This window comes from Dromiciops gliroides, chromosome 2, assembly GCF_019393635.1.
Source record: "Dromiciops gliroides isolate mDroGli1 chromosome 2, mDroGli1.pri, whole genome shotgun sequence".
In the NCBI taxonomy this organism is placed as follows: Eukaryota; Metazoa; Chordata; class Mammalia; order Microbiotheria; family Microbiotheriidae; genus Dromiciops; species Dromiciops gliroides.
The window spans coordinates 330,708,477-330,734,175 of record NC_057862.1 but is presented as its reverse complement, the minus strand read 5'-3'; the positions used below and the strand labels follow the sequence as shown (position 1 = coordinate 330,734,175).

Genomic DNA, 25,699 nt, shown 5'->3' with positions numbered 1-25,699 from the left:
TGGGCAGAGCTGAGCAGATACAAACTGAGGGAGAAGGGGAAGGATAGAATAAATGATTGCAGAGTTACAGGAATTGTTTGGGGTGTAAACAGCCCTCCTACTGGTGTTGGTACATACCAGGTTAGACTTTGATGTGGTAGTATTTTGGACAATTCTTTGAGGCTTCAATGACTGGGGGGAAATCTTGAGGATTCATTGGTCTAGAACCCAGAATAACAACATCCCAGGCATCAAAATGCAATGCTGGGGCAGCTAGATGGCACAGTAGATAGAGCACTGGCTCTGGAGTCAGGAGTACCTGAGTTCAAATCCGGCCTCAGACACTTAACACTTACTAGCTGTGTGACCCTGGGCAAGTCACTTAACCCCGATTGCCTCACTAAAAAAAAAAAAATTAAATTAAATTTAAAAAAATGCAATGCTTACAGTGTTCATCAAATGGACAGGCCAGTAATATGCCTTTTGTTTTTGTTTTTGTTTTTGTTTTTGCAGGGTTAAGTGAATTGCCTAGGGTCACACAGCTAGTGTCAATTGTCTGAGGCCAGATTTGAACTCAGGTCCTCCTGAATCCAGGGCTAGTACTTTATCCACTGTACCACCTAGCTGCCCTCTTGCATTTTTATTTAAGTAAATGTTCTTTGCATCACTATGGTGTGTGTGTGTGTGTGTGTGTGTGTGTGTGTGTGTGTGTGTGTGTGTGTGTGCATGTGTCTGTCTGGTTAAGATTCAGAGGGAAAATGGAGATTTGTAAGCGATCAAATATAGACCCAAATAGATACTAGTTACTTACAGGTAGTATTTAAGGAATATGTCTCTCTATCTCTGTCTTGATCTTGATCTCTATCACTGTCTCTTTCTCTATCTCTATAATTGTTAATTCAGGTAAATGGAAAGATGCTGACCTGGAAGATCTCTTTTTTTTTGTGGTCTGATAGTACTGTTAACTCTGGAAATTCAGGAAGGGCTGAGCAGTGATTATATCGAACATGGAAAGCTGTGGTTATGGATTTTTTCCCCTAGGACCATTTTGTCTCTACTATTAGCTAGGATGGTTACAAATTTTTTGGCCACTAACATGGCTGTACTGAGCACTTCAGACTCTAGATCAGACAAACATTCGCTCGATATTCTAGAAGATACAACAGCCATTCAGTTTCTCTTGTGGCCAGAAGCAGCAAATAACTCAATTAGGTTCTTGAGAGTAGTTTGCCCAGTGAAAGCTAATTACATTAGGGTATTATTAGTTGTTGCAACTTCCTTTTAATGAATCTTTATTACATTGAACTATGCAGCTCACAGGCAATTGTATTAAATGTTGGCAATCTACCCACTAGTCTTTTATTTAATTTCTTTTTGTGGGATTCCCACCTATCCCAAGCTTCAGATTCCTGCTCTTCCTTTTACTCCATACCTCACTTCAAAAATCCATTGTAGGACTAAAAGAATCCCTTTCTTTCTTAACTTTCCTACTTTTCTATTTCCCTGTCTACTAGGGTGGTAGCCTTAAGCATATGGGCAATGTGAATATTGTTCAAAAATCCCTCCTTGCCCCAAATATATATATGTGTGTGTGTGTGTATATATACATATACATACACACATACATATAAACACATACATACCTATACAAACACACATACATACATATGTGTGTGTGTATATATATATGTATATATATATATATATATGTATATATATATATATATATACATACACACACACACGTCATCAGTCTGTCACAGTACCTAAAATTCCTGCCTTTAATTGAACATTTGGGTGCAAGAAAATACATTGAAGGTTCTGTTAAAATGCTAAGAAGAGTGAGAGATAAATCTGTTATCTTGTTAACACTTTAGCAAAAAAAAAAATTTATGCTATTTTTTAGCCACTGCCTAGCTGGGAGATAGGAAACCTGGGTTCTAATCCCAGCTTTGCCACTAATTCACTTTGTGACCTTGAGCAAGTCACATTTTTTTTTCAGTCCTAAGCAATAAAAATGATGGTATTATACTACCTGATCAACATGTTGAAGTGAAGAGAGTGTTGTATTTAGAGTAAGAGACCCTGGGTTTGAATTCTGGCTTTCCTAATAACTACCAACAGCTACTTAGTACGGTGTACAGAACACTGGACCTGTAGTCAGAAAGACCTGGATTTGAATCTGACTTCAAACACTTACTAGCTGTGTGACACTAGGTAAGTCACACTTCTGCCTGCCTCGTTTTCCTCAAGTGAAAAATAGGGGTAAATAATTGTTAAGGGCTAAAATTCTAGCTAGTCTGTCTAAAATATCTAATGAGTGGTCGCCAATAAATTATAAGCTTTAGCAAGAGTTAGACTTTTAAGCATTTATTAAGGAGAATAAGAATTTGGTAAAGAGAGAGAAAGGCCTAGATTCCTATCTATTTAAAGGGAGAGCACATTTCTAGCTCCGCTCTCCACCCGAGTCCAGAGGAAAGAGCGCGAGACCGAGCGCCAGTCTCTTCCTTCCTCCTCCCACTAGTCCGCGTCACTTCCTGATGCCAAAGAAAAGACTCCTGGTCTTGCCCTCAAAGACCTTCGCTTCATGGGCAGAACTCTTCTACAGTAAGTCTCCAGCAGGTGGCGTTATTCCAATCGTTACATAATAGCACCTACTTCAGAGGGTTGTTGTGAGGATCAAATGAGATAATATCTGTAAAGAATTTGACATAGTGCCTGGTACATTTAAAATGCTTGTTTCCTTCCTTGTTTTTGTACAATCTTGAGTGAATCAATTAACCTCTCTGACTCCTAAGCTCCCTTCTCGTTCAAAATGTATGATTCCTTCCATCTCAAATATGTTATTCTTTCACTTTCATAACTTGTATCTGTGGACTAATATTTGGATATGGTTATTTTAGACCATTCTGGGTACAGAGTAAAGCAAGAGGTAGGTAGGCAGAGAAGTTACAAAGAGGCATTTTTTTTTTACCATGATACAAGGGAAAACCTCTTAGCAATTAGACCTGTCCATTAGTGGCATGGGCTACTGCAGCACTTTGTAGCAGTTTCAATTCAGAGCCTAGAAGAGTATGTGTCTGGACTGTTGTTGAGGGGATTCCTACTCAGACTTGGGTTTGATGAGACCTGTGATGGCCATTCCTTCCAATTCATATTCAGTGATTTTTTAAAAAAGATAATCAAGGAAACAAAACATGTGGGATAAAAGGAGGAAAACGTGCAGGGAAGTGGACAGACCAGATTGTTAGAATATGCTCACACCTTCCACTCTGTCCCCCTCACACTGGAATGGTTATGTTCCTGATGTTATTTTATGTCCACGCCCTGCCTTGTGCTGCATGATTCACAGGATCCAATCTTGGGCACCCTCTGCTCTCTGTTTCTCTTTTCCATTCTCCTTCTTCGGTTTCTTTCTGAGATTGTTTTCTTTCTTTTTTTTTTATGGTGAGGATTTTTTGTTTCGTTTTGTTTGTTTTGTTTTGTTTTTTGCTAACAGAGACAAGTGTCGCTTAATAGCCCAGGAATCTTATTAGGTTGTATTTTTTCTTAGTAGTAGACACTAGAAGTGCAATACTCTTCCTGTTTATATTAAAAGAATTTTTTGGTGTTTTAAATCATGCAGTTTTGTTGCCGAAAGGTCAAAACAAAAGGTGAAGAAGGGTCAGGTCAGCCTCTGAGTGCTTCTACTTAACCCATTAACCTGAATTTAGCAGAAGTAAAAAAAAAATAACTTTTCACCTTGATTTAATTTAAGTGATAAACATATCCCCATAGGTATGCAGAAATAGCTTTAAAGAACGCTTCCTTTCATCCTGCCCCTACCAGGAAAAATTGGTCTATATTTATCTGGTGTAAATATCATATCCCCTAGTAGAAGGTGAGCTCCTTGAGGACAGGGACTATGATCCTTTTTGCAGTGGAGTCAATCATCTTGCACCTAGTAGGTCCATAATAAATGCTTGTTTGATTGAATTGAAGGAGGTAAATTTTGTAGAAGTGAGGAAAGAAGGAAGGAGCTTTGTGGGGATTTTTCAAGCAATTCCTGTAAACTTAACAAGATGACAGATTTAGGGTTCAGGACCCAATATAGAGGTCATCTAGTCCAACGTCTTCATATTACAGATGAAGAAACTGAAGTCAGAGAGGATAAATAGTTTGTCCAAGATCACAGGAGTGATGAGCAGAGCTAGCATTTGAACTCAGATCTTTTAACTACTGATCCATCATTTCCCAGACAACATCCACAAAAGCATACAGAAAAAAAAATTATGTAACACTGTATCAGATGGTCTCCACTCAATCTACTAAGAGATCCCAAGGCCTTACCTTGTAAATAAGGTAGATGGGGCAGCAAAGTGGCACAGTGATAGGGTGCTGGACATGAAGTCAGGAAATTCTGAGTTCAAATCCAGTCTCAAACATTTAATAGCTGTGTGACTTTGGGTAAGTAATTTAATCTCTACCTACTTCAGTTTTCTTATCTCTAGGGATAATAATAACAATAGCACCTACCTCCCAACATTGTTAGGAGGATAAAATGATATAATATTTATAAAGTGCTTTGTAAGGCTTAAAGCATTATATTATTGTTAGGTACTCCTGCTTATACACAACACTTCCAACATTCTATCTTTTCTTGATGAGGAGTGCTCCAATGTTTTTAATGGCTGCAGTGGTGGAGAGTGTGATGGCTATGATCCACTTGATGATAGAATATCTATGTATCTTTGAAAGTTCATAGAATTCTAGAGGAATGCTTAATCCTATTTTCAATTTTTGTCTCTGTGCATCCTTCTGAACCAATTTGAAGGTTATATGTAAAATTTGGTGTGGTGTGTTTTCCATGTTAAAATCTAAATATAGAATGGACACTGTTATTCATTGAATCCTCAGTCCTCTACTGAGGGAAGAATCTTGCCTGGGTTCTGGAAGGAATCTTTCCTTATGAATTCATTCTTCCCATTGCAACTCTTTTATTCTTTCATGGGTGACTGTCTTCTTGGTTCTCTTTTGGTTCTAAATACTGATCTTAGACTCCGCGTCTTGCAATCCACTGATTGGTACCACCACAATATTACTAACATTGCTAAAATATGAAAGGTCATATGCAATTTAAACATGGTAAGTGACTACTTCTTGCTTCATTCAGGTTGCTCCTGTATCAGTCTTGTGATGGCTAGTGTGTCCTATTCCAAAGGAAACCAGCCTCCAGCTTTGGAAAGTTAACTTCAACTTAGCTCTATGGGAGTTAGCACCCGTGGGCCTTTTTGTCACCTCTGTGGGGAGGCACACTGTAGGGGAGTTATCTGAACAAGGTGGGAACACTCTTAGGATCACAGCCAACATGGAGCTATCCTTAAAAAACCCATGTGGAAGTAGATCAGTTCATCCTGAACAGTGTTTAGGACCCCTACATCATCTTTAGGTAATGGGGCGCTCAAAGTACATTGCATCCAGTGCCCTTCCTGCCCCACTAGCATTGTATCTGGGTGAAATTAGGGCACAACAAAAGTCAAGGACAGACTGGAAGGGGGAAAACAAGTCAGAACAAGAGACGCAGCTTGTTCTGGTGGATTGAGGGAAAGTCTTGGAGGAAGGAAGACCTTCTTGAACTTTGTAGACTTTGACACTGTTGATCACCATCTTCTCTTTGGTTGTTCTCTCTAGGTTTTCATGACACAACTTTCTTTTTTCTTTTTTTGGTAGGGCAATGAGGGTTAAGTGACTTGCCCAGGGCCACACAGCTAGGAAGTGTCAAGTGTCGGAGTCTGGATTTGAACCCAGGTCCTCCTGAATCCAGGGCCAGTGCTTTATCCACTGTGCCACCTAGCTGCCCCCCCCATCCCGCTAATATTAATGACATCATCTGATTCTTATATCCATCTGACCACTCATTCTCAGTCTTCTTTGCTGGATCTCCATCCAGGTCATGCTCCCTCCCCGTACATGTTTCACAGGCTCCTGTCCTGCGTCTTCTTTTCTTCCTCACTTGGTAATTTCATCAGATCCCATGAATTCAATTTTCTCTTTGTTGATGTTTTTCTCAAATCTACTTATTCAGTCCTAATCTTTCTGTGAGACCTCCAGTCTTGCATCTCCAACTGCCTGTTGGACATCTTGAGTTGGATGTTCCCTAAACATCTTACACTCAACATATCCAAAACTTAATTCATTGTCTCCCCCTCTCACCCAACACTTCCCTCTCCCCCTCACTTCCCTATAACTCTTAAGGGTACTGTCATGCTCCTAGTTACCTGGGCTACTAACCAAAGTGTCATCCTTGACTAATCGCTCTCTCACTATCCATAGCTAATCTGTTGCCAAGTCCTGCCAATTTTACCTTTGAAATATCTCTTGTATAAATCCCCACCTCTTCTTTGACATTGCCACTGCCCTAGTTCAGGCCCTCATCTCTCCATGCCTTGACTATGGCAATAGACTGCTGGTTGGTATCCCTTCCTCAAGCCTCTCGCCAGTCTAGTCCATCCTCCACTCAGACGCCAAAGCAATCTTCCTTTTCTTTTCTTTCTTTTTCTTTGTTTTTGGTGAGGCAATTGGGGTTAAGTGACTTTCCCAGGGTCACACAGCTAGTAAGTGTGTAAAGTGTCTGAGACCGGATTTGAACTCAGGTCCTCCTGAATCCAGGGCCAGTGCTCTATCCACTGCACCACCTAGCTGCCCCCCCAGCTGCCCCCCAAAGTAATCTTCCTAAAGTGCAGTGCTTCCTAGCATAGCATAACCTGAGTGACCATGTCACCCCCTGTCTCCCTCACTGATTCAACTCAAGTGGCTCCCTATCACCTCCAGGATCAAATATAAAATTCTGTTTGGTGTTCAGAGCTCTTCATGACCTACCCCTTCTCCCATCCTTTCCAATCTTCTTATACCCTAGACCCCCTCAAGTACTCTGCAATAAAGCACCATTGACCCCCTTGCTCATCCAAGGCACCGCATCTTCCGACTCTGGGTATTTTCACAGCTTGTCCCCATGTCTGGAATGATCTCCCTTCCCATCTCCACTTCCTGGCTTCCCTGCCTTCCTCCAAGTCCCTGACAAAGTTCTGCCTCCTACAGGAAGCCTTTCCCCTTCTCCTTAATTTTAGTTCCCTCCCTCTGTTGTTTATCTGTAATTTATTCTGTATAGAGTTTGTCTGTACATTGCTTTTATGCATGTTGTCTTCCCCATCAGACTGTGAGCTCTTTGAGAACAAGGCCTTTTGCCTTTCTTCATAACTCTAGCACTTAGCACAGTGCCTGGTATACATTAGGTGAATAATAAATGCTTATTGACTGACTTAGGTTTTAGGTTCTCTTTCTAAGATGTTCCGAATGTGTGATGTAGGACAAATCCCTTCCCAGCTGCCATTTCCAAATTATTCTGCTTGAATTCCAACCATCAATCTCATCAAATTTCCCCTAGAACCTTGACATCTGCCCCATGGACACTTGGCTCTGGTAGGTAAGCCATCCCTAGCTAGTAGGGGACTAGGACCACCTTATTTCCTTGATTTCTAACTCCCCCCCCCATTAAGAATGTGAGCTCCTGGGGTCAGTTAGGTGGCTCAGTGGATAAAGCACTGGCCCTGGATTCAGGGGGACCTGAGTTCAAATCTGGCCTCAGACACTTGACACTTACTAGCTGTGTGACCCTGGGCAAATTACTTAACCCTCAATGCCCTGACAAAAAAAGAAAGAAAGAAAGAAAGAAAGAAAGAAAGAAAGAAAGAAAGAAAGAAAGAAAGAAGAAGGAAGGATGGAAGGAAAGAAAGAAAGAAAGAAAGAAAGAAAGAAAGAAAGAAAGAAAGAAAGAAAGAAAGAAAGAAAGAAAGAAAGAAAGAAAGAAAAAGAATGTGAGCTCCTTTAGTGCTGCCACTGTTGCTTCCTTATATTTGTCTTCCCAGGACTTAGCTCAGTTCCTGGCACATAGTGCTTAATAAATGCTCTCTCTCTCTCTCTTTCTATGTTGAGTCCTCCCAGAGACTATTAGTTGTGGAGCCAGTGATAAGCTATATTGGTAGAGGGATTTTCCTCACTGGGAATTTCCTATTTAAAAAAAAAATCACAAGTCCTATTCAGAACAAAGCAAATGGGTCTAGAAAGGGTGTAACCCCAAGAGGAATACAAAGAAAGAAAGAGGCTGGGGTAGTCCCACCAGTAGCTGTGGTGATGGATTTAGTGGCCATAGAGTTTATGGATTGATTAAATGTATACGAGCTTGGGGCTTTTATTATTATCATTATTTTTTATCTCTGCTGGAATCACCTGTTTATTTCTTTGCTCCTGTCATCTTGAATTACTGACCAGTAAAATGAGGGGTCCAGAGCACTTTTTCCCTTTCATCTTACCCTGGGATGGCTCTTAGAGTGTACTTTACCCTGAACCACAATTAATAGCAATCTGGCACAGATTCCATACATTAAATTCATTCTTCATGGTTATATATGTACATGCATAATGGGAGACAATCTTAAACTAGGATTTCTAAAACCACGAACAACCCAACCCCCAAATATGCACTGCCCAGAGACAAAACTGGCTTAGCAAGAGACCACTTGTAGCATTCGCTAAAAAGGGCAAATAGGGATCTTTGAGAAACGGCTCTCCTTCCTTGTGCTGGAACATTCTGTTTCTGAACATTACACTCTGAACTTTCAATGTTAGAGTCCATGCAATTTTTACAGGGATTCTAATAGGCCTGACACAACAGAGAGGGTATGTGAGCATTCAAATGCGGCTCAGACATCCTACCCAGAGCCAAAGCCAAAATTGCTCTGTTGACGAGATCCCCTAGCAACACAAATATGCCAGCAGAAAAGCCAGACCCTATTGGTTTATGGGAGGATTTTCTCTCTCATGCCCATCTTCAGTGAGGATGGGGCTGGGGAAGATGGGTGTAAAACTATTCCTCTCACCTGGAATGCTCTCACCTTTCCTACCTTTCTTTAACTCGTACTCTTATATGCCCATCTTATGTTGCATCTCTTCCAAGAAAGCCTCTCTATCTATTTCATCCCTCTCTGACTCCTGCTTCCTCTGAATTCCTATAGCTTTTCAGTTGTATCAAGCTCTTCATGATCTCATTTGGAGTTTTCTTGGCAGAGATACTAGAGTGGTTTGCCATTTCCTTCTCCAGCTCATTTTTACAGATGAGGAAACTGAGGCAAACAGGGTTAAGAGACTTTCCCAGGGTCACAGAGCTTGTAAGTGTCCTAAGCCAGATTTGAATTCAGGTCTTCTTTACTCCAGGACTGATGCCCTATCCACTGTGCAACCTAGCTGCCTGCTAATTGTTAGATTTTTTTTTTTTATTCCTTTGCCCCTAGGAAGAATTGTAAACTTCTGTATTTGGCATTTAAAGCCTTGCACAATCTGCTGCCAGCCTACTTTCCCTGGTTTATTCTATACATCATTACCTTTCACATTCTATATTACAGACAAACTGACTTACTTGATGGGCTTTGTACATAATGCTTCATTTCCAGCTTCCATGAATTTGTTTGTACAGGATGCCTGGAATGCTCTTTCTCCTTATCTTCACCTCACAGAATCCCTAGCTTCTTTCAAAGCACAGATTAAATTCTAATTCCTACAGTAGTCCTGTGCTGATTAAGCACCCCTTTCTCCCTCCTCACTTTCTTTGGCTTCCCTTGTTAGCCATCCCCCCTTTTATGCTTCATCTAGATTGCATTTTTTATTTACATATATATGCATTGTTTCTCCTCAGAGTCAGGGGTTGATTTCATTTTTGCCTCTGTATTTCCAGTATCTGGCACCATCCCTGGAAAATAGTAGGTGCTTAATAAATGCTTGCTGAATAAATGTTACTCAGGAATGCATTCTGACCTTTTGTATTTGAAATTCTTGGTTCATCAATTCATCTAGGCTCTTGCTGTTGCCAGGCAACCCTTCTACTCAAATGCACACACTTAGGGCAGAAGTATCATCCGCTCTCTTCTCTTCTTCTCCTTCCTCATCTATTCTCTTCCTTTCTCTACTCACAGAAGAAGAGCTATCTCTAATGTTCACTAAGTCTAATCATTCTACCCCCCTTGGTCTCATGCCCTCCCACCTCTTCCAGGACCTTACTCTAATACACATTTAAATTATCTCTTGTCATTTTGTCTTTCCTCCATGCTTACAAGCATGCCAAATCTTCCCAGTCCTAAAACAAACAAACAAAAACTTCCTTTGATGCTTATAAGTCATTTAACTATTATTCCACTTCTTCCCTATGCTTTACTGCCAAACTTCTTGAAAAAGTTGCTTAATATCTGATGCTTCAGCTTCCTAACCACCAGTTCTCTCGTCAATTTCCTGTAACAGCGTTTGTGCCCCAGCTAATCTACAGAAGTGATTAAACTGCTTTCCATCTTTCTCTCTCAAAGGTCACCTCCAAATGGCCAAATCCAGGGGTCATTTTTTTTCCAGTTCTCATCTGCCTTGACTTCCATGTGACTTTTGTCACTACAAACTATCTGCTACTAGATATTATCTCCTTCCTTCGCTAAAAAGATCTAACACTTTCCAGGTTCTCCTTTAACTGCTTATTCTCTAGCTCCTTATCTTTGTTCTAAATCCTTAATGTGGATATTTTCTAAAGGTTTGTTTTTTGCTCTTCTCTCCTCTCCTACCTTGGTAATCTCTTTGCAAATATGCAAATATTTTTGTTGTTGTTCACTTGCTTCCCTGTGTCTGAGTCTTTGTGACCCCATTTAGGATTTTCTTGGCAAATATACCGGAGCAGTTTGCCGTTTCCTTCTCCAGCTCATTTTACAGCTGAGGAACTGAGGCAAACAGGATTAAGTGACTTGTCCAGGGTCACACTACTAAGTGTCTGAGATCAGATTTGAACTTATAAAGATGAATCTTCTTGACTCCAAGCCCAGCACTCAATCCATTGCCCTTTATGCAAATATTACATGATTACTAAATCTGAATTGCTAGTTCTACCTTCAGATCTACATAACCAGTTGCCTACAGCAGAGGAATCAGTAAATAAAAATACAATAGAACATGTGATTTTCTAAGTTAATATGATGCTGGCAAGGAATTTTTGGTAGGGTTTAGTGACTCCCATTTCTATTTGAGTTCTGATACTACTGGTCTACAGGACCTGGAGCTGGAAAGGACCTTATAGATTATTTTATCTAAGCCTGTCATTTTATAGATGAGGAAACTGAGACCCACAGAGGTTATATGACTTTCCCATGGTCACCAAGGTAGTAAGTGTCAGAGTTGAGATTTGAACCCAGATCCACTGATTTCAAATTCAGACTTCTTGCCTCTTTGCCTATCTACTTCTCCCAAACTGTGTCTATCTAGATGTACTTTTGACACCTCAAGCTTAGTGTGCCCCAATCCAAGCTCATTATATCTCTCCCCATATCCACTTCTCCTTGTGACTTTGCTAATTATGTCTGTGGCACCACTGTTACTTTGGCTCCCCATGCTCATAGTCTTAGGATTTATCTGTAACTTTTTCTCCCTCATTTCTCAAATCCATTTAGTTAGCAAGTCTCATCAATTCCATCTCTAAAACATTCTTAGAGCTCACCCCCTCTTCTCACTCTCATTTCCACTTTTTCATTACAACTTAGCTGTACTATTATAGGAATCTCTTTTATAAATTTTTATTTATTTATTTTTATTTATTTTGGTTTTTGGCAGGGCAATGAAAATTAAGTGACTTGCCCAAGGTCACACAACCAGCAAGTGTCAAGTGTCTGAGGACAAATTTGAACTCAGGTCCTTCTGAATCCAGGGCTGGTGCTTTATCCACTTCACCACCTAGCTTCCCCCACATGAATCCCCTTTTTATAGGTTTTCTCCCTCAATTTCACTCTTTTCCCCCTTTTAATCCATCTTTCATCCATCTTACAGAATGTTATTTCTTATGTATAAATCTGGCCATTCCCCTCAAAAATCTTAGGTGCTTTCCTATTGCTGTCCAAGTAAAGTTCAAATTCTGCTGTTTGTCACTCAAGGCTATCCAAAATCTAGTCAACCTGAGCTTTCCAACTTTGCTCATCTCCATGCACTCTGTGTTCCAGTCAGATTGAATTACTTGTCCCTGAAGAGGCTTGTGCTCCCATGTCTTTGAGTCCTTGCCCACATTATTTCTTATGGCTGGAATGTCCTTTTTACTCTTTCCCCAAACCATTAAATTTCTACTCAACCTTTAAAACCCAACAAAATGCCATTTCTTTCTAGAAGCCTTCTCTGATTTTCCCAGTCAGCATCTACTCTGCAGATTTGACAAAATATGTTGTTTTGTACCTCTCTGGTGAATTTTTTTTTTAAGTGAGGCAATTGGGGTTAAGTGACTTGCCCAGGGTCACACAGCTAGTAAGTGTTAAGTGTCTGAGGCCGGATTTGAACCCAGGTACTCCTGACTCCAGGGCCAGTGCTCTATCCACTGCACCACCTAGCTGCCCCTCTGGTGAATTTTTATATAATATTGTGTATTGTAGTAGCTATTTGTTGGTTTACAATTCCCCTTTTGAAAATCAGGATATTTGACCCCTCTAATTCTGCTGTTTTCCACAATCTTTCAGTGTTTATTGATTAGTGGCTCACCACCTATACCTGCTAGTTTTTTCAGTACCTGAGAAAGTAGTGTTCATCTGGTCTTGGTGACTTGAATTCATCACTAAGTTTTTTTGTTTTTTTTTTTTTGGTGAGGCAATTGGGGTTAAGTGACTTGCCCAGGGTCACACAGCTAGTAAGTGTTAATTGTCTGAGACCGGATTTGAACTCAGGTACTCCTGACTCCAGGGCCAGTGCTCTATCCACTGCACCACCTAGCTGCCCCCAAGAAATTTTCTTACAATTTCCTTACTTGCATTGGATACAAATTCTCTATTAGTCATATTCTCTCCTTTCCAGGTTAGAGATCACTCTCTTTGGCAGAGAGAAACAGAAGCAATACAAGTGAGACCTTTTCTCTGCCTTTCCTTTATCATTAATTAGCTTCATACCATCCATATTTTTATTTATTTTTAAAAATTGACTGCTTGCTTCTTTTTTCATGTTAAACATTTCTACATTAGTCATGTTGTAAGAGAAGGATCCGAACAAAAAGAAAAAAAATGCAAAGAAGAATAAACAAGAACAATAACAAAAAAAGAAATAACCAAAATGAAAAGAGTATGCTTCAATCTGCATTCAGATTCCATAGTTCTTTTTCTGGATGTGGAGGGCATTTTCCACCATGAGTCTTTTCATACTATTCATCTTGAGCAGTAGTCCCATCCCTTCTGTCATCCTCTACCTTGGTGCTGGGATTTTATCCTCCTACTGGACTGAAAGCTTCATGAGGCAGAGACCATGTTTTATCTCTACTTCTTGTCTCCTTAACCCCTAGCACAGTGCTCAGTACTCAGCAAAGTGTGGCAAGATGAGCTGGGGAAATTCTTTTCTGAATCTAATTCTCACAGACTGGAAGGAACGGATTGCTGGGTAGAAATGATGAGAACCTTGGGAGGACTTGACTGTTACCTTCTAAACCTTGTGATAGAAAATGAAAGAAAACCTAGGCTTAGTCTGACATACATCATAAATTATAGGAAAGCAGGTATCAAAAGAAGAATGGGTACCATTTCATGTACCACAATTACACAAGGGGATGTCAACCCAGGAGAGGGAGGATGCTCTCAGAAATGAAATTCTGAAGGTGCAAGGAGAAACAATTTTAATGTGTGGTAAAAAGAGGAGCTGTCTAAAGAGACTCATATAGATTCATGAAGACTTTATGAAGAGATTTGGATTTAAGAAAAAAAAAGACATGGAAGATGGAAGCAAGGACAGGTAATAGAGATTGAATAAAAATGGCATCATGTTTGAATAGGAGCTCTAAAGCTCAGAATGAGTTGAAGCTAGTTGAAAAAACTAATGGCAACAAAAAGCATCGAAAATAATGTTAGATTGTGGGAAAATAGAGAGGATCACAGAAGAGATAGGGCCACTCCTCAAGGTGGATGAGTTAATTGAGAACAAAGGGAAGGCAGAAAGTCTCTTATTTTGCATCTGCTTTTCTCTGCCAAAGAGAATATCTCTAACTTGGAAAGGATGGAATGAATATGGCTAATAGAGAATTGGTATCCAAGATAAGTAAGAAAATTGTAAGAGAATATCTTAGTGATGAGTTCAAGTCACCAGGATTAGATGAACTATATTCACAGGTTCTGAAAGAACGAGCAGAGGTAAGTGGTGAGCCACTATCAATGAACTTTAAAAGACTGTGGAGAACAGCAGGATCGAGAAGAGCAAATGTCCTGCTTTTCAGAAAGGAGAATGGAATAAAACCTGTAAACTGTAGACCAAGGAGAATGTAAACTCTTTAAGGGCAGGGACATTTTCATCTTTGCCATTATCTTTAGTGCTCAACACAGTGTTTTAAATATAGCAGGAATTTCATGTATATGTTTGTTAAATTGAATTAAATAATGTTTGACTTCAATTCCTCAACAAAATTCTAGAGCATGTTATTAAATCAATCAATCAACCAATAAACATTTATTAAGTGCCTACTGTGTGCCAGGCACTATGCTAAGTGTTGGGCATTTGCTAAACTAAAGGAGATGGTTAGTGAATAACTAGAAAAGGAAGTGGTGATATTAGAAAGCCAGTATGGCTTCAGCAACAAGATATAATGCCAGATAATTTTCTTGCCCAGCATCTTTCTTTCTTTTTTTTTTTTTGACAGGGTTACTAAATTGGTAGGTTAATGGAAAGCCATTGGTAGAATTTACCTAGATTTTAGCAAAGAGCTACTTCTGTAGTCCTATGAAAAAGAAGCTCTGTGGGCTAGAGGGGAGGGGCAAAGGAAGGGAACAAATATTTATTAAGTGTCTACTATGTGCCAGGCACTGTACTCTAGGAAAAAATTGCCTCTAGAATAATAAAAACCATTGGATGGATTTAAAAATGATTGAATGGCGCGACTCAAAGTGTATTTATGTCAATTTGGAAGGTCTATAGTGGAGTAACTCAGGTATGTACATGTGCACATGCATGTACACATGCATGTGCACACAAATGTGCACGTGGGCAGTTCTGTGTTGCTTAGTTTTTTTAAACCAATGCCAAAGATAAAGGCATAAATGTCATCTTCCTCAAATTTACAGATAAAACAAAGTTGAGAAGGACTGCCAAACATACGGGTTGACAGGGTTATGGCTCAAAGAAATCTTAATAAACTAGAACATTGAGCTGAATTGAATAAGGTAAAATTTAACAGAGATAAAGATAAAGTCTTACGCTCAGGTTAAAAACCAAAATTGACTTTATAAGTATAAGACAGAGGAGGCATGGAGAGACAGCTGTTTGTCTCACCACAATCTGTGAGTTTTCAAGGGTAGCAAATGATGTGACAGTCAAGAAAGCTAATGAGATTTTTAGGCTACATTAATAGAGGCACAGCCTTTAGGAAGAAGGAGCTGGTAACCCTGTTGTTCTCAGACCTGGTCAGACCACAATGGAGTGTTGTGTTCACTTTGAGGTGTACCATTCATGAAGGGTGCTGATAAGCTATAGATCATTCAGGGGATGAATCCAGGATGGTGAAGACCCTGGAGTTTATGTTATATAAGGACTGACTGGAAAAACTAGAGATGTTTAGAAGAGAAGACTCAGTGGGGTTGGGGGAGGGACTGCATGATTGGGACCTTCAAGTATTGAAGGGCTGCCATCTGGAAGAGGAATTCAACTCATATAACTCCTATGGGTCTCAGTTTCTGCATCTGTAAAATCAGAGAATAAGATGGCCTTTCAGGTCCTTTCCAGCTCTGGATCACAGATTCAGAAGATAATATATGATGCTGATAATAATAATAGTTTTGATTTATGTGTTTATCCATCCGTTCATTTATTTATCTGCCAATTAATTAATTAATTTATTGCAAGGAAGACCCTGACCCTACCATGGAGGAAGAGGGCATTTATTGCTGACAGAGGCCTGTGGAAAGGGGTAACTCAGGGAAATCAGTGTTTCGATTTAGGTGTGTATTTCAGCTCATTTTTCTTAAGGCATAGCTTTTAGATATATAGTGCTTTAAGGTTTGCAAAAGTATTTTACATATGTTGTCTCATTTGATCCTTATAACAGACCCTGTAAGGTAGGTAATATTATTATTCCTATTTTGCAGATGAGTAAACTGATGCTGAGGAAGATTAAATGGCTTGTCCAGTTACACAACTAAGTTAAGTGCATGAGGCAGCATTGGAATTCATGTCTTACTGACTCCCAGTTCAATACTCTATCTACTTAAACTTCTTAATTGAATATGATGGGATATTTCCTTGGTGACCTTCTTGAAGCAAATTCTCTTTAGCAACAGGAGGCGGCGATATGTAAACAGGCCATAAGTCCTAAAAATTGCCCCCCATACTATATTTGGAAGGCATGCCATGGGTCCTTTCCCTCTTGCTATAATATCCTCCTTCAGCTTTATGCTATGGAACTATGTCAGAGGTGAAATAATGGCCTAACAAGGTCTTTCTGTCATTTTCAGTAACTTTTCCCACTGGACCAAATCCAAGTTGGCCCACATTATGCTCAATCCTGTGCTGCAGTAAGTTGTATTACAATAAGTTTCCAATACCACTCCCCCTCCTGCCTCTTTGAGTAATATTTATCATGTCTCTCTTTAGAACATGTGAATCCTTGATAAAATGAGCTTTCCCTCATGGTGGGTGGAGATTAACTGTGATATTACTACATGTGTAAACTACTGGAATATCATAAAATTGAAAGATATGATTCTTGGAAAAGACTACTCCCCTAGGAGTGATGTAGTGGATCAACAAAGGAGGGGCTGTGGCTGGGTTGTCTTGGAGTAGCTCAGAGGATGCTGAGCTAAGGACAGCATAGTGCCAATCATCTCAGACTTAGGAGCTTTATCCAAGGGAGATGTCTTTGTATCTTGCAGTATACCCAGCACCTTGGGTACATAATAAATAAGACTGGGAGACCGGAGCCAAGAAGTCAGGACGTGGAAAGAACAGCCGGAAGTAACTGTGGTTAGAGGATGCAGGAGTTATACCAATAGGCTGAATTTGCATGCCCCAGCTTCTATGCTCTGTGGGTAGTTCTTATGTTACACACACCTCCCCATTTGTCTGAGCCTATCCCAGTCTTCGCCATCTATTCTGATGGTAGATCAAGTGGGACCAGACCTGAAAATAATGATTCATTACATCGAGAGCATAATGAAGTAGGTAGTGATTGGCAACTGGTACACACAAGTACCAGTGTAAAATGTTTGTTGGACCCAGTGGGTGTCAATCTTTCCTCTTTGCAAATGGGTCCGATGAGGTATAGTTTATATACTAGGAAGAGAACCATGTAATGGTGTTACTCTTGGTCTTAAAAAATGGCATGACCAATTAGAATCTTAGGGACTGTCTCTGAGAGAAATATCATGGTGAGATGGAAAGAACTCCGGATTTGGAGTCAGAAAATCTGGGTTTGAATTTTGGCTCAGTATCTGTGAGACTTTGAGGAAGTCATAGGTACCAAAGGCCTCAGTTTCCTCATCTATAAAATGAGGTGGTTGGATTAGATGATTTCTGAGGTTCCTTTCCTCCCTATCCTTATGAACCTATGAACACTTTGGATAATGGACTCTGGGTTCAGCAGCTGACCCTGTTTCCATTCTCAGAGAGGTATTTCCTTACACAGTCCTTCAGGGATAGGATTCTCTTCTCTTCCTCCTCCCCCCTGGCTTGACCAAGTGATTATTCCATTAAATGCCAGTCAGGAAGATTTTTAACGCTTAGCAGCAGTGTCTGCCAAGCTTTTTAAAGACATCGTTTCTTGCTTAAAGAGTGTTTTTTCCCTGTCACAAACCTTTGTTTTCAGGCATTCCTTCACTCCCCATGCAGACTGGCATGTGGGATTTTTGTCTGGGAAGGATTTCAGTTCCATATAGGTAATTAACCAGATGCAATCTGCTCATAGGCTCTCTGGGCAGTGTAACAAATTACGGATTTCTTTCCCCAGTTCTTTACTGGATACCCTCATCCAAGTCTCCCAGCACTTCCTTGGCTGCACATTGTACCCATTCAACTTGTGTAGTGGCTACAAACCATTCCTAGTGTCTTGACCTAAGTGCCAAGCCAAAAGTGTCCACAGAGCTGCCAATGAGGATTGCCATTGCCCTGAAGGAGAATGTGGACCCTTGTCGCTCATTCAGGTGTGAGTTTCTGGGTTGTGCTCTTATGTGTGGTTGGTAATGAGTGCAGAGAACTTGTCTGAGAAATCCTAAGACTGAGCCAAAGGGTGGATGGGATTTCCATAGATGGATGCCCATGCCAGCAGCCCTGCTTCCAGCTGGTCCTCTGTAACCATCATCCAAGGGAGGAACTCTTGTGGAAATGTGACCTGGAAACTGCCTTTGAAGGTACTGGAACTCTGCCCTCCTCCAAAGCCACAGTCACTGAAAAGAATGATTAGGCTTCCATAGTCCGGGACGTTGTCAAAAGATCTGGCATCAGAAATGGACATGGCTTTTATCATTAGAAGTGATACCAAAGAAATTGAATTACCATGCTTTGTCTCTACACCCTAAGAATGGAGTCTTTCCATATGAGTTGCAGATGAAACCTCTTAATACATGTGTTGTCTCCTTCTATTAGAACTTGAGCCCCTTGAGAGCAGGGACTGTCTCTCTTTTCTGTTTGTATCTCTCCCCTCCCCCCCTTAGCGTATTGTTTTGCATATAATAAGCCCTTAATAAATGCTTATCCATTCATTCCTTCATGGTACACTAGATCTTTTCAGGTCCTTCTCCCTTTAGTTGGAAGATCAGGGTTCTGAAATAGGAATACAGAGTCTATTTTGTAATAAGAATATTCAGGATTGAACAGCATCTTTTGCTGTTAGAGAAGTTGTTGGGTCAGAGGGCAAAAGAGGCAGAAATCTTATCGGGGCCTGCTCCCTCCACCATGAATAGGTCCTTGATTGACACCCTTTGTGCTTACCCCATTGCCCCCATCCCCAGGCCTCCCTCCACTTGAGCCACTCCCACCCTGTAAATTAACCATTCTGTGGGTTAGAAACCACAGGCAGGAGGGCCAGTAGCCAAAGGTCTTGTTAGCATAGGGAATTTTTTTTTCCTTTTTACATGTCCTAGAGGTGGAAATTCATAAACCCAGTATTTGAATGAGTGGGTTAGAAAAAAAAATCCGTGGTGCAGGATCCCTATTTGGTTCCAAAGCTATAGGAAACACAATTATTCCTTTGAAATTGACCTTCATTTATTCTGGAGAGGAAGGCAGTTAGTTGTTTAATGGCTTCCTGGTGCCTTTTAGCATTTTAAAAGAAGGAAGAATGATTTGGAGTGAGGCAAGATTCCAGTGTTTTCTAAACAACTCACTAAGCCCAGTTACCAGTTGGCTGCTTGGTTACTTCCTAATGCTCCCCACTGCAGTGTTCATCACTTAATAGCACAACTATTTCTCCAGGCACTGACCAAGCATTCACAGTAGCTGGGAGGATCAGGGCCTTAATTATAATGCTGAGCAGCTGATGATTCTCTTAGACATCTCGCCAACAACCCATCGAGTATAAATTCCCTTATATTATATTCGGATTATTTCCTGTCTCTCTCTCTTTCTCTCTGGGTCTGTGTTCCAGGGCCTGAATAAAGAGATCCTTGTTTCTTTGTGTCTTTTTCTTGTTCTGGAGTCCGCTCCCCTCCCTGGTCTGACTTTGTTTGGGGCCACACTGGAGAGTATTGAGGAGAAAGGAAGTGGGGGGCTGTGTGTGTTACAGGTGGAGCACAGTGGGAGCAGAGAAATGGAGCTCTGTCTGCAGGCCGGCTCCTGCTCCTTAAAACAAAAACAAGGGAGAGAGAGAAAACAATCGGGGTCCTAAGTAGAACCCTACTGTGGGGTATGTTGTTTTCTCTTTTCCCCTGGGGAAGTCCTCTCCACTCTCTCACAGAAATAACAAACACAAATATGGAAATCTTGTTGCTCCTGGGCACCTGTGAGCCTGTCTTAAATTTGGAAGTAACTTCCACCTGCTTGCCCAGAAAACCACCATCTTGCCAAATGTTGCCTTCTCTTGTTTCTTTCTGTTTCCTAATGAGAGCATATGATGAAAAGCCTGTGTGGACTGAGAGACAGCACATCGTGGCTGGCCTCGCAGTAGAGAAGGCCTGGATTCAAGTATTGGTGGCTGTGTGACCCTGGACAAGTCACTGAATTTCTCAGTGTGCCAGGCAAGCATCTAAGACTATAGGTTTCAGAGAAGATACCAATCTGCAGTAGTACGGGAAGTTTCTTCCTTGGGAGCTCCCCACAATGAGATCACCGGTCTCATTAAAAAAGAAATCTGAGGCAGTTTATGATTGATATTACCCACTCAGCATTCTTCAAACTTTGCGTTCTAAGCCCAGCTGTCACTCTTTGCTTGACTGTCATTGGACCCAGTAGAAGTTTAAACCCAATGCTTCCCTCTCTTGGAAGAAAGTGACTTTCTCTAGGCTCCCTTCACCCTAACAATCCGGTCCAATTCCAAGTCACCTCCTAAGTGTGTAACCAACCACCCCCTGCTTTCCCAACTGTTTCCTCTCTGTTAGTTACTCTTGGTAAGAGTTAGCATTTCTAAGCAAGAAGGATATGACCATTCAGTCAGTATAGTACCAGCACCATATATACCAAACAATACTATCAATACAATACCAATAATGCTTCACATTTATAGCACTTGAAGTCTTATCTTTTCCTCACAAAAGCTCTGTTAAAAAGGTGCAGCAAGTAGTATTATTTCCACTTTACAAATGAGGAATCTGAGGTTCAGAATGGTTCCCTGGTCACCCAATTTATGGCTCATTGGCTTCAGAGCCAGAAGAAACCTTAGAGATCATTTAGATAAAGCCCCTCCTTTTATAAATAAGAAAAATGAGTTGCAGAAATGCAAAGGGACTTGGCCAAGGCCTTGGGGCAATAAGTAGCAGAACCAATAATTGGAGGATCCAGGACTTGAACCCAGGTCTTCTGACCCCTGAGTTCTTTTCACAAGGCCAGACAATCAGGAGGTCCTCATGCAACTACAACATGGGTGATCAGGAAGCTTCCAGTGATAGAAATGAGATAGAATTACCTCAGGGTGTTAAGCACACCTCACTTCTCATTGTGCACATGCAAAGGGCCTGAAATGTTAAGGCAACAAGACCTTTGGAAAGACTTCCAAGTGCTGGAAGAAGAGAGGGAAGGAAGACAGGGTTTTTGACAGGGTTAGGCTTGAGAAGACCTTAGAAAGGAGAGGAGAATGGGTGGAAAAGCAGAATTTATATGTGTGTGTGTGTGTGTGTGTGTGTGTGTGTGTAGATCGTCTTACACCAGAGAGCAGCCTGGCAACTTTTATGCTTTTGTTTACTGAGAATTAAAGGATTTTAGGGATCCCCCCTTCGTTAGATTATAGGTGAGAAAACTGAAACCCACAGGGGCTAAGTGAAATTACCTGCCTAGTTGGGGCAGTGGCAAGACAAGAACCTATACCCCAAGACTTTCAGGTCACTGCTATTTTCATTCTGCCCCTTGGTCAGCAACGTTTACTGGTAGGGTTCTTCATCCTATTGTTGCAGGGCTCCTAGATTTCAGAAGGCCTCTTTCCTTTGCTGACACTTCAGCCCTTGCTCTGTTCCAGGGCCTCCGGACCCCTGATAATGCTTAAGGTATTTATCATATCGTGAAAGGAATAACAAAGCAAGAAGAGGAGTAAAGACCAGAGCTACAACAAGGGAACATGAGACAGGAAAGGGTGGAGATAGGGTGGGAGGAGGAGGGTGAGTAGCAAAGTAGGAGACAAGCTAGGGAGGGATAAGAAGGGGACAAGCAGGGGTACCAAGAGGGGAACCTGGGTTTGGGTTATAGAAATTCTTATGTTTATGTTAGTATTCCTGAAATTCTATGTTAAACCCAGTAAGAGCTTGCTTAGGGTTACAGGATTTGATGATGAAAGGAACCTTAGAGATCAGTCTAGTCCAGCCTCTTTCATGTTACAGATGAATTAACTGACGTCAAGTGACTCATGAAATGTTACATGTAACAGAGTTATATTTCAAACCCTGAGCCTTTGGTTCCACATTCAGAGTTCTTTTCACTATACCATGTTACACAGTCAAATCTCAAGGATCCAGAATGCTTGGAAAATGGTGTTCTGAGTAATGATATTTTCTAGTTATCTGATGGCAACTTGACAAATGCTTTTGGATTCAACCCTTACTGTTGAAAATCTTTCTTTAAAGTATTAATCAATTGTCCTTTTTTAGTAAGTACCACCAGGTACTTTCACTTTTTCTGACTAGGAACTTGTATGATGATCTCAGGTTCATCAGCCTGTGTTTGAATTCTCATTGAACAGGACTACTAGGAGGCTAGGCTTGTTCCAGGATATAGAACATGGAAGGGTCATTGGAGATTATCTAGTCTAGACATCCTTATCCTTTTTTTTTTTTTGCAGGCAATGGGGGTTAAGTGACTTGCCCAGGGTCACACAGCTAGTAAGTGTCAAGTGTCTGAGGCCGGATTTGAACTCAGGTACTCCTGACTCCAGGGCCAGTGCTTTAACCACTATGACATCTAGCTGCCTCCAATCCTTATCCTTTTTGATGTCATGAACCCCTTTGGTGGTTGGATGAAATCTGGAGAACCCTCCTCAGAAATCCTAGGGAGCCCTTTTTGCATAAAACACAAAGGAAACCAATTCCATTGAAATAGTTATCAAAACGTTAAAAAAACAAACAAATTCATAGACCCCAGGTTAAGAGCCTCTGATACAGTCCAAGTCTTTAATTTTATAGATAAAGAAACTTGCCAGAGAAGAGTGAATTGCTTCAAATCACATAGATAGCATATGGCATAAATAATTTGCTTCTAATGCTGTGGGAATACTATGGAAGATATCTATATCTACATCTATATATATACGTGTGTGTATGTATACATATTTATGTTCATATACATACGTATGTATATACACATACACATACACTAAATACCTGTTGGCAACTCGCTTTCTTGCCAGCTTATTTTTCTTAAATGCACAATTCAGTAACATGCTCTTATGTACCAAGTATAGTTGGATTCTGGTTAATTGTGACTTGACTCTAATTTAATGTCTTCTATGGTCCATGGCATACACAGCTCCTACCTCTGCTTGTGGGAATGGCAGAGCCTGGTGAAATGCACATTTGCTTCCTGTCATGGTATGTGGCTTCCTCTAGGGCTATGAGACAGGATACTCAGAATATGCACAATGCTTTCAGATGCCATGTGCACTGTATGTCACAACTCTCTTGATGTAGGATTACCTCTTTGTTGGGGCCTGGGATTCCAGGGAACAAATACCTTACAAGAAACACAGGATGCCTTTGGACCCATTCAAATTGTGGGAGTGACAAGCAAGAGGAAACAATACTTTAGTCAGGTAAACAGCTCACCTCCTTATAGGCACATTGATGTTACTACCTATATTGGGGTTGAAAGCAAGGGAAAAGTTTGAGCTAATTCTGGGGCATTCCATAAATTGTCAGAGTTAGGAAAAAATTCTGGGTGGAAACTGAGAATGTGTGACCCTCCAGGCTTCAGTTATCTTCCTTCCCCTTCATATTTAAATCATTAGATAACTGAAAGACTTTTGGACCAAGGCAGGGGGGAGCAGTTGTAAAATTCCTTATGAACTGATAAAGTGCTCCCCCAAACCCTCGGCAATGTAGAAAGACCAAACCAGAAATGTGGGGGGAAAGCATTAACTGAAAACCCCACTCTGGGCAGGAACCTTTGAATGAAAGCTGCATTTTTTCTTCCCCTGCAAGAGCTGCCTCTCCACTCTTCCCCAACTGTCTTTTCTGCAGTCACCAACCAACTATTTTGTATGCAGCATTAGTGACGCTATCCTAGCCAACACATCATTACTACCAAAATGATGCCTGTATGATGTTTGAGCTGACTGTCCTTTTTAATTATTAAACAGAGAATGCCAAGTGAATCATTCACTGTACTTGATTTTCCTGTGTCTATTTCAAGTGGCAAGGAATCAGTGTGTTTAACTAACACCTGCACTGGTTCCTAGCAGACTACCCATCTTGCATGGGAAACCAAACCAGACCCAAAAAGGAACATACTGCATTAAATAGTTTCTAGCATCATCAGAATTGCCTCTATCACCACCTCTACCACCATCAGATCATAGTATCAAAGATTTAGAGCTCTGAGAGACTTCAGGGGTTATGTAGTCCAAACCCTTAATTTTACAGATGAGGAAACTGAGACCCAGAGGAACTAAGTGACTTGTCCAAGGTCACATAAGTAAAGGACCAGAACTAGGATTTGAACCCAGGCCCTTTGTCTCTAAATCCAAATCTGACACTCATTCCACTGTACCATGGCCACCTCAAAAGTTCCCCAATTCCCCTTTTGGTCCCCAACTTACCAAGCGGTAGAATAATGAAGAATGGAAGCCAGCATAAAATAAACATGCCAACCACAATGCCCAAGGTCTTGGCTGCCTTCTTTTCCCTGGAGAACTTAAAAAGTTTGACAGCTATTGAGTTCCTAGGGTTGTGACCCTTGGCCTTGGTGCTACTGAGGGCATCCTCATGAAAGTTCTTGGAGTGGATCCGCAGGGTCAGTTCCTTGGAGTTGGACATCTCTTTCATGACTCCCGCCTCCAGGTTCTTGGTGGTTCTTTTGGCCACGATGTAGACCCGGCAATACATCACGAGGATGACAGCAAGCGGGATATAAAAGGAGCCCAAGGAGGAAAAGAGGGCGTAAAAGGGCTCTTCAGTGACACCACACTCCTTCTCATCCTTAGGCGCAGGCTCCTTCCACCCAAGGAGAGGGCCAATGGAGATCACCATGGACAACACCCACACACTGAGTAGGGCCAGGATGGCCTTTTTCCTGGTGACCAGTGTTGGATACTGGAGAGAGTAGCGTACCCCGATGTATCTATCGATAGAGATGGCACAGAGACTCAGGATGGATGCTGTGCAGCACAGCACGTCCACTGCAGCCCAGATGTCACAAAATATCCTCCCCAACACCCAGTAGCCAAGCACTTCAAGGGCAGCAGAGAAAGGCAGGACTGTGAAACTCAGCAGCAGGTCTGCAATGGCGAGGTTAACTATGAAGTAGTTGGTGGGTGTCCGCAGGTGACGGTTGCATGCCACAGAGAGGATGACCAGGATGTTGCCCACGATGGCAAAGATGATGAAGGCGCCCAGCACAATGCCCACAGAAATGGCCCTCCTGATATCCAGCTCAGGGGCAGTGGAATTGCTGGACGTCTGATTGGGGCCAGTGAGGTTTCCACCACTCGGTTCTTCCCAATAGGCAGGTGCTGATATATTGTGGCTCACGTCCAGATGGGGATTCATTTTAAAGCCCACCCTCCATAGCCGGGGGGTAATTAGGCTTCAAGGGCAGCGCACCAAGTACCTCAGCTCTCCTGAAACTTTCCCTCCACCTCAGCTGTCACTACTGGGCAGGAGCCACTCGCCTCCCGGGCAGGCATTTCCCAGAGCAGACGGGCAGCGAGCGAGTCCCTCCTTGCCTGTTCAGAATCTTCGGAAGCCTGTCAAAAGGAGGAGAGAGGGAAGAGGTAGCTTCAAGTTTAATTGTCCACGTCAGGCAAGTCAGGAGCTGTGGCTGGGGAGGGGGCAGTGGCAGGGAAAGGGACTGGAGCCGGCGCAGGGGAGGGGCG

At 41.5% G+C, this 25,699-nt stretch overlaps 1 protein-coding gene across 1 annotated transcript in view; it reads right to left on the bottom strand.

The window, feature by feature from the left end:
- The window catches only part of ADRA1B (adrenoceptor alpha 1B), a 110,811-nt gene that overhangs the window by 13,057 nt on the left and 72,055 nt on the right, over positions 1 to 25,699 (bottom strand). The window contains exon 3 of the mRNA XM_043985850.1: positions 24,425 to 25,570. Within this exon, the coding sequence (XP_043841785.1) occupies positions 24,425 to 25,373 (949 nt within the window). The 5' untranslated portion in view covers positions 25,374 to 25,570. The remainder of the gene's footprint in view (positions 1 to 24,424; positions 25,571 to 25,699) is intronic.